The sequence below is a fragment of the Pecten maximus genome, chromosome 17, assembly GCF_902652985.1.
Source record: "Pecten maximus chromosome 17, xPecMax1.1, whole genome shotgun sequence".
In the NCBI taxonomy this organism is placed as follows: Eukaryota; Metazoa; Mollusca; class Bivalvia; order Pectinida; family Pectinidae; genus Pecten; species Pecten maximus.
In genome coordinates, this window is record NC_047031.1 from 17,514,702 (window position 1) to 17,528,712 (window position 14,011).

At 35.0% G+C, this 14,011-nt stretch overlaps 2 protein-coding genes across 2 annotated transcripts in view; both read left to right on the forward strand.

Moving 5' to 3' along the window:
- The window catches only part of LOC117315604 (unconventional myosin-Va-like), a gene marked incomplete at its 5' end in the record, with an annotated part of 60,664 nt that extends 58,542 nt beyond the window's left edge, over positions 1–2,122 (forward strand). The window contains 1 exon segment of the mRNA XM_033869867.1: positions 1,808–2,122. Within this exon segment, the coding sequence (XP_033725758.1) occupies positions 1,808–2,118 (311 nt within the window).
- A 2,594-nt stretch (positions 2,123–4,716) lies between these two features.
- The window catches only part of LOC117315603 (unconventional myosin-Va-like), a 59,016-nt gene continuing 49,721 nt past the window's right edge, over positions 4,717–14,011 (forward strand). The window contains exon 1 of the mRNA XM_033869866.1: positions 4,717–4,991. Coding sequence (XP_033725757.1) covers positions 4,747–4,991 — 245 coding nt within the window. The 5' untranslated portion in view covers positions 4,717–4,746. The remainder of the gene's footprint in view (positions 4,992–14,011) is intronic.

The following is a 14,011-nucleotide window of genomic DNA, read 5'->3' on the forward strand; positions in this document are numbered from 1 at the left end:
TGTTTACTGAGACTATATATCATTATATAAGTATAGTATAGGGGAGATAACTCTGGTTTGTTTACTGAGACTGTATATCATATAAGTATGTTATAGGGGGAGATAACTCTGGTTTGTGTACTAAGACTTTATATCATACAAGTATAGTATATAGGGGAGATAACTCTGGTTTGTATACTAAGACTTTATATCATACAAGTATAGTATATAGAGGAGATAACTCTGGTTTGTATACTAAGACTTTATATCATACAAGTATACTGCTTAGGGGGAATACTGTAAACGTGGTAATTGACGCGAGGGGAAATTTATGCTAATTACACAGAATCCTTTTGATCGTGAAAATTTCCCCCAGGTGTATTATTTTGATATCAATTTGAGTAATCTTGAACTACAAACGAAAGTGGATCGATCGCAAAAATTACCCCAACGCGTATAGTTTACATATCGAAATCACAAAACTAACCCCCTGCGAAAATAACTACGTTTACAGTAACTCTGTGTACTATTAGACTTTATATTTACCTGCTAATTATACTGTAGTTTTCTGTTTTCTTTCCATATCTATTGCTGTCTGTGTGTTCTGTTCTTTCCAACAACTAACTGCATGCTAATCTGGCTGTCACTATCATGACCTTTGACCTGTGGCTGTGGTGTGAACTTAATTGTTTTTGTGATGTGAACTTTGAACCCTTAATGTGGGCATGGTGACTGCTCTGACTGCTTGTGGTTCATGGTGGCTTTGTGTTGTTGTAACATTAGCTCAAGATTTAAACACAGACAGAATCAAAGTGTTACAAGGTAAGGCTAATCGCTGTAAATTACAGTACAGACAGAATCAAACTGTTACAAGGTAAGGCTAATCGCTGTAAATTACGGTACAGACAGAATCAAAGTGTTGCAAGGTAAGGCTAATCGCTGTAAATTACGGTACACAGAATCAAAGTGTTACAAGGTAAGGCTAATCGCTGTAAATTACGGTACAGACAGAATCAAAGTGTTGCAAGGTAAGGCTAATCGCTGTAAATTACGGTACACAGAATCAAAGTGTTACAAGGTAAGGCTAATCGCTGTAAATTACGGTACAGACAGAATCAAAGTGTTACAAGGTAAGGCTAATCGCTGTAAATTACGGTACAGACAGAATCAAAGTGTTACAAGGTAAGGCTAAGCGCTGTAAATTACGGTATAAATCTACCAATACGAGATATAAATCTGGCTGATAATATAAATGATTTCAAGTCAGACTGATGGTGTGCCTTTGATAACCCATTCTGAAAACTGCAACAATTTTAAGCTCAATATGAAAGCTCTTTAACTTTCACTTTATGATTTTGATTAGGTATATTTTTCAGTTTTGCTGACATCATCTTTTGTAATGTTTTACAGTTTGTGTAATGTTGCTTTAGCATTGTCTGTTTTCTTTCTTAAAGTACACTTAAAACTCAAAGTTGTTTGTCTCTAACTAATGTCATTGTGATGAAAAAGAATGAATGTGAAAATGTTTCTAAAGCTGTGAGCAGAAAAAAAAACAATGTCTAGGTTTTCAGGATCTATAATGAAAATTAGCATGGGGATTGTGAATTGTTCAAGAGAAAAAAAAAAGAAAAAAATCAGCAAAAAAAAACAAAACAAAAAGTAATTTAAAAATTCAACTGAAAAGGGGAAAAAAGGTGTTTTTTAAAGAAGAAAAGGTCTGGAATTATGAGCACATTTAATATCTTCTCTTCAGAATCTTCCTAGCTCTGATACATGTTGAGACTGGTTGTAACTTTTCCTCTAACTGACATTTGCTGTACCCCTACAGAACAATTTGAGGCGATGACAGATGAGTTGGAGCGTCGCCGAGAAGAATGTCTTCAGTTACGAGCAATGATGGCTGAACGCAGTATTACTACGCATGAGATCGCCAAACAGTCCTACGGCGGTATAGACACTATTGTTAACGAAGACAATGAACTTTCCATGGCTTACAGAACACAGAAGGAGCTTAACAGGTTAGAGTTATCTTTCTTGGATGTGAAATATTTTATAGAGTTGTCTCCCTTCCTTGTTAGACATTTTGTATCAGGAAAAGATGTATCTTTTATTTCAGCAAAATATGCTACAATTTCATAGAGTTGTCTCCCGTTTCTATTAGACATTTGTGATGACAAGAGTGATAATCTTTATTTTTAAAAATATATAAATGTTTAAGTCAAGAGGAAAAGAGATATCTCCCTTCATGCTTTAAAATCAAGAGATAGAAAATTGAGACATTCAGTCTTAGCTCACAGGTTCATTGATAAGTTATTTATCACTTTAAAAAAATATTAAAACAATTATTATTCTTTTTTTTAAAAATCAAATTTCGAAAAATGATCACAAAATAAAGTTGTCTCCCTTTATATTGTCTCCCTTTATATTGATTATTCTTGGAAATACTATCAGTAGAAACACAACTGAAAATATTCTCTCCTCATACATTAACTTGTTCTCTGAAGAATTCAATGCTTGCACTAAAAATAAATTCTACAAAATGGACTACTGACAGACAAAAGTCAATTCTAAAGGAAGGAAAGATTGTTATCCTAAACAACACTAAATGGATGAACTATCACCAATGTGTATAGTCAGTATTTATAGTCAAGTTCAAACGTTGGTGTCCCAAAGGGGAGTAACTCCTGTTGTCTTATTTGAAAAGCTGGTGGTCAAGTAATAAAAACAATCTTGGTCAACAAAAAGCAAAGCTGAATCTTTATGGGAGTTTTCAAAACCTTGTGCACATCCATTATTACTATCACAAGAGTAATATGAAGAATGAAAATTAGCAAAAGGAAAGAGCACAGCCCTGTCACAGCCCGGCAGCATGTCAGCCCTGGATAGAAGACTTGATGACAAGTGTTACTGAGTCTAAGGTAAGTTTATATCCCATTCTTTTTTTGTTCTTTTTCATACATGAAATGTAATTCAGCTTTCAGATTTCAGAAAAGGTGTCCCATGGTTATATGCTGAAATCTGGTTCTGTAAGAATATCAGCTTGGTTGTACTGCCATATTCACTTAAAACCCTGTTTATATGGTACATTACTGAAGAGATTTTGCATAGAAAAATTATCAAATACTGATAAGGTTTAAGACATTAAGTGATAAAATGGCGATTCTAAAGCAGACTGTGTAATATAGGTTCTGGCTAGAGGTTGGTATTTAACTAGATAAACACAAATCTTAAAATGGCTGACACTTCCTTTGGAGCCTGTCCAGAAGGCTGTAAATAATAGCTTTAAGATGGATGTAAGATGTTTGAAATAAATCTCATTGTCAATAAAGGCTGTGAACATTTTACTTGTTTGGTCAAACATCAGACATCAGATTTGTGGTCCGATCCCTACCCAGGGCAGTTTTCATTTCACTGGAAGCCGAGATGATATATACCTAAAAATGTCTATGAAAACTTTATTTGTTTTACAACAATTGCAAAACAAGTTATATCGACTCAAATTAATCACACTTGTTTGCCCAGATGGACTTGCAAGAGGGTTCCTACAGTGGTAGGATCTCGAGAACTTGGAGAAAATCTTGCAATTGGTCATTTTATTAAGATTTATGTTTCATCTCAAAGGGCCATTGCTCTGTAATTCTCCTGTATCCTGTTCAGTGAACTAGCCACCAGCTACTACATTACAAGGAAACCCTCTCCTTGCAATGTTCTGACTTTTGATTGGTCATTGAAACCAAGATTATAAAAGCTATAGTGAAATATTACAAATGCTTCACAAATCAGTCTCTATCATTACAGACAAATGTTACTAGCGTTCTTTGCAGGATTATTGAAAATCAAAACAGTCGATCATTTTATGATCAAATTATTATGGTTTTGTTGACCCCAAAAAATATCCACCTCAGACTTTGCCCCCTGTTAATATTTTTTTCAGGTTATCAAAACCATGTATAAACCTTATCGAAAGGCAATAATTGTATATTGTTAAGAAAACATTAATAAATATACCAAGTTATTTATTGAAGAGATGAATTCTTATCACCTGAAAATATTTGTATTTCCATGTGTTTTGGGCATATTTATTGATATTTCTGATCTAGGTCACTCTCAGCTCACCAGATTTATCATATTTTCACTATAGTACAGACAGAATAAAAGGGTTTTTAAAAGGTAAGGCAATGCTGAAAATACGGTAAACAGAAAAAAAGGTTTTACAAGGTTAAGGCAAAGCGTGTAAATTACGGTAAAATCTCCCAATACGAGATATAAATCGGCTGAAATTAAATGATTTCAGCAGATGATGGTGTCCCTTTTGAAAAACCCATTTGAAATGCAAAATTTTTAAGTCAATTGAAAGCTTTTTTAATTTTCACTTATTTTTTGTTTAGGTATTTTTTTATTTTTTGTGACACCCTTTTTGTAATTTTTTAAGTTGTTTAAGTTGCTTTAGATTGCTTTTTTCTTTTAAAGTACACTTAAAACTCCAAGTTGTTTGTCTCTAACTAATGTCATTGTGATGAAAAAGAATGAATGTGAAAATGTTTCTAAAGCTGTGAGCAGAAAAAAAAACAATGTCTAGGTTTTTCAGGATCTATAATGAAAATTAGCATGGGGATTGTGAATTGTTCAAGAGAAAAAAAAAAGAAAAAAAGCAATTTAAAAATTCCACTGAAAAGGGGAAAAAAAAGGTGTTTTTTTAAGAAAAAAAGGTCTGGAATTATGATCACATTTAATATCTTCTCTTCACAATCTTCCTAGCTCTGATACATGTTGAGACTGGTTGTAACTTTTCCTCTAACTGACATTTGCTGTACCCCTACAGAACAATTTGAGGCGATGACAGATGAGTTGGAGCGTCGCCGAGAAGAATGTCTTCAGTTACGAGCAATGATGGCTGAACGCAGCATTACTACGCATGAGATCGCCAAACAGTCCTACGGCGGTATAGACACTATTGTTAACGAAGACAATGAACTTTCCATGGCTTACAGAACACAGAAGGAGCTTAACAGGTTAGAGTTATCTTTCTTGGATGTGAAATATTTTATAGAGTTGTCTCCCTTCCTTGTTAGACATTTTGTATCAGGAAAAGATGTATCTTTTGTTTCAGCAAAATATGCTACAATTTCATAGAGTTGTCTCCCTTTTCTATTAGACATTTGTGATGACAAGAGTGATAATCTTTATTTTTAAAAATATATAAATGTTTAAGTCAAGAGGAAAATAGTTGTCTCCCTTCATGCTTTAAAATCAAGAGATAGAAAATTGAGACATTCAGTCTTAACTGGTTCATTGATAAGTTATCTATCACTTTATAAAAATATTAAAACAATTATTATTCTTTTTTTTTTTTTAAATCAAATTTCGAAAAATGATCACAAAATAAAGTTGTCTCCCTTTATATTGTCTCCCTTTATATTGATTATTCTTAGAAATACTATCAGTAGAAACACAACTGAAAATATTCTCTCCTCATACATTAACTTGTTCTCTGAAGAATTCAATGCTTGCACTAAAAATAAATTCTACAAAATGGACTACTGACAGACCAAAGTCAATTCTACAGGAAGGAAAGATTGTTGTCCTTAACAACACTAAATGGATGAACTGTCACCAATGTGTATAGTCAGTGTTTATAGTCAAGTTCAAACGTTGGTGTCCCAAAGGGGAGTAACTCCTGTTGTCTTATTTGAAAAGCTGGTGGTCAAGTAATAAAAACAATCTTGGCACAACTTGCAACATCAACAAAAATGCAAAGCTGAATCATTATGGGAGTTTTCAAAACCTTGTGCACATCCATTATTACTATCACAAGAGTAATATGAAGAATGAAAATTAGCAAAAGGAAAGAGCACAGCCCTGTCACAGCCCGGAAGCATGTCGGCCCTGGATAGGACACTTGATGACAAGTGTTACTGAGTCTAAGGTAAGTTTATATCCCATTCTTTTTTTGTTCTTTTTCATACATGAAATGTAAATCAGCTTTCAGATTTCAGAAAAGGTGTCCTATGGTTATATGCTGAAATCTGGTTCTGTAAGAATATCAGCTTGGTTGTACTGCCATATTCACTTAAAACCCTGTTTAAATGGTACATTACTGAAGATATTTTGGAAAGAAAAATTATCAAATACTGATAAAGTTTAAGGCATTAAGTGATAAAATGGTGATTCTAAACCAGACTGTGTAGTATAGGTTCTGGCTAGCTAGAGGTTGGTATTTAACTAAATAAACACAAATCTTAAAATGGCTGTCACTTCCTTTGGAGCCTGTCCAGAAGGCTGTAAATAATAGCTTTAAGATGGATGTAAGATGTTTGAAATAAATCTCATTGTCAATTAAGGCTGTGAACATTTTACTTGTTTGGTCAAACATCAGACTTATGTAATATCGGCTGGCAAATTAAGAGATTTGTGGTCCGATCCCTACCCAGGGCAGTTTTCATTTCATTGGAAGCTGAGATGGTATATACCTTAAAATGTCTATGTAAATTTTATTTGTTTTACAACAATTGCAAAACAAGTTATATCGACTCAAATTAATCACACTTGTTTGCCCAGATGGACTTGCAAGAGGGGTCCTACAGTGGTAGGATCTGAAGTACTTGGAGAAAATCTTGCAATTGGTCAATTATTAAGATTTATGTTTCATCTCAAAGGGCCATTGCTCTGTGATTCTCCTGTATCCTGTTCAGTGAACTAGCCACCAGCTACTACATTACATTACAAGGAAACCCTCTCCTTGCAATGTTCCTGACTTTTGATTGGTCATTGAAACCAAGATTATAAAAGCTATAGTGAAATATTACAAATGCTTCACAGATCAGTCTCTATCATTACAGTCAGGTGTTACTTGCGTTCATTGCAGGATTATTGAAAATCAAAACAGTTGATCATTTTATGATAAAATTATCATGGTTTTGTTGACCCCAAAAAACATCCACCTCAGACTTTGCCTCCTGTTAATATTTTGTTCAGGTTATCAAAACCATGAATCAACCTTATCGAAAGGCAATAAATGTATATTGTTAAGAAAACATTAATAAATATACCAAGTTATTTATTGAAGAGATGAATTCTTACACCTGAAAATATTTGTATTTTCATGTGTTCTGGGCATATTTATTGATATTTCTGATGTAGCTAGGTCACACTCAGCTCACCAGATTTTATCATATTTTCAATATAAATCTGTTAAGACAATTGAGTATTGTTACCAGTTCTGGAACCTTGGCCGAGAATTTTATCGGATTTGATAAATGTTTTATTGAATAATGTATGATTGTAATTTTTTAGAAAGGAAAGGTCTGTTCATAAAAAATACTGCTGATCTCTCATAGATGTATGACATGCTTAAAAACAGAAGGGGAAGGTCTATTTATAGAACTTTTCAGCCCTCAAATAGTTAGAGCATCCGTCTATAGAGATCGGAGGTCCCGAGTTTTAGTACAGGTCTGGTCATTACATTTTTCTTCTCTTATACAATTTCATGCAATTACAAGTGTTCCACAAAAAGAAAAAGAGAAAATATCAACAACAACAAAAAAATTAATGTCATCTTGTTTAGGAAAGTGCAATTCTAATTCAAAATAAAAAAGCTAAGGACAAAATATATAAGAGAAATATTGCTTTGTGATAGGAATGCATGTAACCTGAAACATAGATTCTGCCTTATTTTAGTAAATCTTTTCACTTCTTTACTCAATCTCTGTATGTTAACCTTGACTAGGGATTAATCTGTGCCCTGAGGGAGGGATCCTTTCTCCTTTACAGGGACAAGGGATTATAAATAGCACTATCAGGGATTAACTATAGGACCAAAACAGGGATTTCAGGGTCAGAGGTCAAACTCCTGAAAATAAAAAAACAGGATGTCAAGATTTCTTTGTGGTTAAAGTTTTCCGGTTGTGTTGATTTTGTGAGAAGAGAAGTAAAATGCTGGAGTCAGAAAAAGGATTGGTCTTCAGGGATTTTCGGGTAAATAGAAGTTTTTATACATTCCACTTGTAATTCAAATCCCATATATAGAAAAAATGTGCCTAGAATGTAATTTTCTAATCATTAGTTACAATTGTAATATACTGATGATATGATACATTGCAGAATGCCTTGATAATTATACTAGTAACATATTATATCCGCCATAAGCAATGATTGGTGATAAGACTGCCCATATCTTAAATTGCTGTTCAGTAGAAAGGCTATTTTAGTTTCCTGTTAATATCGGCCCGTACCTCTTATATTCAGAAATAATTTATGCATCGGCCCTTTAGGTTTATTTAAGAATAATATACTATAGATATTTTACAACAACTGTGAAACAAGTTAAACATAATACTCCCATATTGACTGATACAGAGAGGCTGTGGTGGCCGAGTGGTTAAGGTGTCCCGACACTTTATCACAAGCCCTCAACCTTTGGGTTGCTAGTTCGAAACTTACATGGGGCAGTTGCCAGGTACTGACCGTAGGCCGGTGGTTTTTCTCGGGGTACTCCGGCTTTCCTCCACCTCTAAACCTGGCACGTCCTTAAATGACCCTGGCTGTTAATAGGACATTAACCAAAAACAAACAAACAAACAATGTTACATTGGGAGGAAGCCAGTCTGGTATCGCGAGAAAACCAACTCGGTCAGGTAGGTGACCTCCATAAGTTTTTGACGCTGATAGGGGAATCAAACCCCGGCCACCAAGGTGAGACACAATGCCACCCGACCACCAATAAATCAGTCGGCCATTAGAATTGATATAAACAGGGTAATCTTCTGTAAAAATTTTAAACGGTTCTAAAGTATAATTAATCTTTATCATGACCTAATTGATGATAAGAAATCCACAGGAGTTATCTATAGAAATATATTTATAAAAGAATCATATTGTTATTTCCCTAGGAAATAGTCTCCAAAATTATCTCCCTTGTCGCGATAATTCAGATAAATAAGTCGGACCCAATCTTACAGATGCAGGGTTCACCCTGGACCCAAAAATCATGGGCTATTTTGACAAGATTTCAGAAATCAGCGGCCAAAACATAAAATTGAAGAAATTTGTGAGTTTTGGTGGGCCATTGTGGAAAATACGGGGCAAATGGCCCCATGGCCCCCTCCAGTGTTATTCCTGCAGATGGATAAATCTTTATGTGTTATCACAATGATATACGGAATATTTAGACTCTACGTGACCCGGTGATCTGTGTAATGGACCAGACAGAGATTTGTTTTATATCAGAAAACATTCCCTATAGGCTTGTAATCGATGAGTTTAACATATGATAGATCTGGGTCTGTATGTTTGTAGTCTTATACTAGTTAGCTTATCGACAAGTAAAAGTTATTTTTCATCTGCGTGGAAAAAGTCTGTATGGTGTTGAAAGTTTTTGCTAGAAGTGTAAAAAGAGTATTTAAAAACATATATCAACATAAACCACTCTGGACAGTATATTTTAAATTTCTAAAAAAAAATGAGAATTTTTGAGAATCTTTTTTTTTAGATTTAAGATTGATTAAGCTAACAAATAAATAAAACTAGGGTTAGTGATGTAAAGATTTTACTAGGGGATCATCACCTTGATCATCTTCAGGCTGAAACCGCTCAGCCGTGTCAACCGTAAACAATGACAGAGCACGGTCTAGGGATTAATATAGATCTATGTACATACTACATACCTATATCAGTATGTATATCCCCATAGAAAATGTCATTATAATTCCAGTGGAATGTATATATATTCAACCAAAATTTTATTAAATATTTCGACCCTATTTGATAGCTTATACCTTTCTTAATTCTCATTCTGATCCTAAGATGTTTAGGGGCCACAGTGGCTGAGTGGTTAAGGTGTCCCGACACTTTATCGCTAGCCCTCCACCTCTGGGTTACGAGTTCAAAACCAATCTGGGACAGTTTCCTTGTACTGACCGTAGGTCGGTGGTTTTTCTCTGGGTACTCTGGCTTTCCTCCACCTCCAAAACCTGGCACGTCCTTAAATGACCTTGGCTGTTAATAGAACGTTAAACAAAATAAATCGAACCAAATCCTGGTATTGTGGACTCTGCAGAAAATTTGTATAGTTCCTTTGCTTGAAGATGCTTGATTAAACCCTTTTAAAACATTTTGTTAATCAGTTTCCAAACTTTTGTTTTTCTTCACAGGTGGTTGATCTGAATACTGCAGAAACTGCAGGATTTATTTCTGGATAAAAAAAAAGATAAACTGTTTACATGTGTGATTGTCATTTATCTTGATAATGTATTATCATGAAAATATACTATAATTTATTTTTGATATCACTAAGCGATAAAACACTGAAAAAACTGATTAACATGAGATCTGTTGCCCCAAATATTGCGTGCCCTTGCTGAAGGACACTAGCACAACAGCAGAGACCGACCCGTTTCTCAGCTTCCTGAGAAACACGAACCAACACTGGTTGTAGCGTCGAACCTGAGGTTATAATGGCCGACGTCTTAAACAACTGTTAGCTATCGCAGTCCGACATATATGCAGAATAACATAAAGCCAGTAGTGTAAAAAACATCCGAGTCATTACAGCTGTTGTTTTTGTGGACTGTTAAATGTTCACTTAATTTTGTAAAAAAAAAAAACTGATCCATCAGTATAAAGTGTTTAGCCTCTAGTCAAGGATTCTTGATCTACAGGTTTCCAGTCTCCATAATAACTGGTTAAATGGAATCCCTCCGAGGCATATCATACATAACCATGTACTATATTGAAGGGATTCTTCGTCCGTACTTCGCTTAAAAAAAAAAAAAACATCATGTGGTAAAATAAACATTGGCAATAATCAAACTATACCAGGAATGCATTGTCTAGCTGCTTCATAAAAAATACTCTTTTCTTCTGTGATTTATATTTAAAGAAAGTAAAACCATTAAAATTGACAATGGCAAATATTTGCTGAATTCAGTTTATTAATTTACCATTAAAATTGATAAAAAGATTTTAAAAATAAGTTTTATTGTCATTTTTTTTATTTTTAGTTTTGTTAAGTGATGTGAAATATCTGATTGCATTTTCTTACAGGAATGCATTAGCAGTATTCTATGTATTAAGACTCAAGGCCATAAATTAATTTTCCTATCAAAAATCTGTGAAAACCCTATTGAATTGTAGAAAAAACATTACTTCAAGCGTAGATTTTTAGCCCACCATCATCAGATGGTGGGCTATTCAAATCGCCCTGCGTCCGTGGTCCGTCGTCCGTCCGGCCGTCCCTCCGTCCGTCCGTCCGTAAACAATTCTTGTTATCGCTATTTCTCAGAAAGTACTGAAGGGATCTTTCTCAAATTCCATATTTAGGTTCCCCTTGGTGCCTAGTTATGCATATTGCATTTTGAGACCAATCTGAAAACAACATGGCCGACAGGCAGCCATCTTGGATTTTGACAATTGAAGTTTGTTATCGCTATTTCCCAGAAACTAATGAGGGGATCTTTCTGAAATTTCATATGTAGGTTCCCCTTGGTGCCTAGTTATGCATATTGCATTTTGAGACCAATCTGAAAACAACATGGCCGACAGGCAGCCATCTTGGATTTTGACAATTGAAGTTTGTTATCGCATCTCAGAAACTAATAAGGGGATCTTTCTGAAATTTCATATGTAGGTCCCCCTCAGTGCCTAGTTATGCATATTGTATTTTGAGACTAATCGGAAAACAACATGGCCGACAGGCAGCCATTTTGGATTTTGACAATTGAAGTTTGTTATCGCTATTTCTGAGAAAGCACTGAAGGGATCTTTCTGAAATTTCATATAAAGGTTCCTCTTGGTGCCTAGTTATGCATATTGCATTTTGAGACCAATTGGAAAACAACATGGCCGACAGGCGGCCATCTTGGATTTTGACAATTGAAGTTTGTAATCGCTATTTCTCAGAAACTAATAAAGGGATCTTTCTGAAATTTCATATGTAGGTTTCCCTCGGTACCTAGTTATGCACATTGAATTTTGAGACTAATCGGAAAACAACATGGCCGACAGGCAGCCATCTTGGATTTTGACAATTGAAGTTTGTTATAGCTATTTCTCAGAAACTTATGAAAGGATCTTTCTGAAATTTCATATAAAGGTTCCTCTTGGTGCCTAGTTATGCATATTGCATTTTGAGACCAATTGGAAAACAACATGGCCGACAGGCGGCCATCTTGGATTTTGACAATTGAAGTTTGTAATCGCTATTTCTCAGAAACTAGTAGGTTCCTTTTAATTTAATATTACTGACATGATATGATACATTGCAGAATGCCTTGATAATTATACTAGTAACATATTATATCCGCCATTAAGCAATGATTGGTGATAAGACTGCCCATATCTTAAATTGCTGTTCAGTAGAACGGCTATTTTAGTTTCCTGTTAATATCAGCCCGTACCTCTTATATTCAGAAATAATTTATGCATCGGCCCTTTAGGTTTATTTAAGAATAATATACTATAGATATTTTAAAACAACTGTGAAACAAGTTAAACATAATACTCCCATATTGACTGATACAGAGAGGCCGTGGTGGCCAAGTGGTTAAGGTGTCCCGACACTTTATCACAATTAAGCCCTCAACCTTTGGGTTGCTAGTTCGAAACTTACATGGGGCAGTTGCCAGGTACTGACCGTAGGCCGGTGGTTTTTCTCGGGGTACTCCGGCTTTCCTCCACCTCTAAACCTGGCACGTCCTTAAATGACCCTGGCTGTTAATAGGACATTAACCAAAAACAAACAAACAAACAAACAATGTTACATTGGGAGGAAGCCAGTCTGGTATCGGGAGAAAACCCACTCGGTCAGGTAGGTGACCTCCATAAGTTTTTGACGCTGATAGGGGAATCGAACCCCGGCCACCAAGGTGAGACACAATGCCACCCGACCACCAATAAATCAGTCGGCCATTAGAATTAATATAAACAGGGTAATCTTCTGTAAAAATTTTAAACGGTTCTAAAGTATAATTAATCTTTATCATGACCTAATTGATGATAAGTAATTCACAGGAGTTATCTATAGAAATATATTTATAAAAGAATCATATTGTTATGTCCCTAGGAAATAAGTCTCCAAAATTGTCTCCCTTGTCGCGATAATTCAGATAAATAAGTCGGACCCAATCTTACAGATGCAGGGTTCACCCTGGACCCAAAAATCATGGGTCATTTTGACAAGATTTCAGAAATCAGCGGCCAAAACATAAAATTGAAGAAATTTGTGAGTTTTGGTGGGCCATTTTGGAAATTACGGGGCAAATGGCCCCATGGCCCCCTCCAGAGTTATCCCTGCAGATGGATAAATATTTATGTGTTATCACAATGATATACGGAGTATTTAGACTCTACGTGACCCGGTGATCTGTGTAATGGACCAGACAGAGATTTGTTTTATATCAGAAAACATTCCCTATAGGCTTGTAATCGATGAGTTCAACACATGATAGATCTGGGTCTGTATGTTTGTAGTCTTATACTAGTTAGCTTATCGACAAGTAAAAGCTATTTTTCATCTGCATGGGAAAAGTCTGTATGGTGTTGAAAGTTTTTGCTAGAAGTGTAAAAAGAGTATTTAAAAACATATATCATCATAAACCACTGTGGACAGTATATTTTAAATTTCTAAAAAATTTGAGAATTTTTGAGAATTTTTTTTTTAGATTAAGATTGATTAAGCTAACAAATAAATAAAACTAGGGTTAGTGATGTAAAGATTGTACTAGGGGATCATCACCTTGATCATCTTCAGGCTAAAACCGCTCAGCCGTGTCAACCGTAAACAATGACAGAGTACGGTCTAGGGATTAATATAGATCTATGTACATACTACATACCTATATCAGTATGTATATCCCCATAGAAAATCTCATTAGAATTCCAGTGGAATGTATATATATTCAACCAAAATTTTATTAAATATTTCGACCCTATTTGATAGCTTATACCTTTCTTAATTCTCATTCTGATCCTAAGATGTTTAGGGGCCACAGTGGCTGAGTGGTTAAGGTGTCCCGACACTTTATCACTAGCCCTCCAC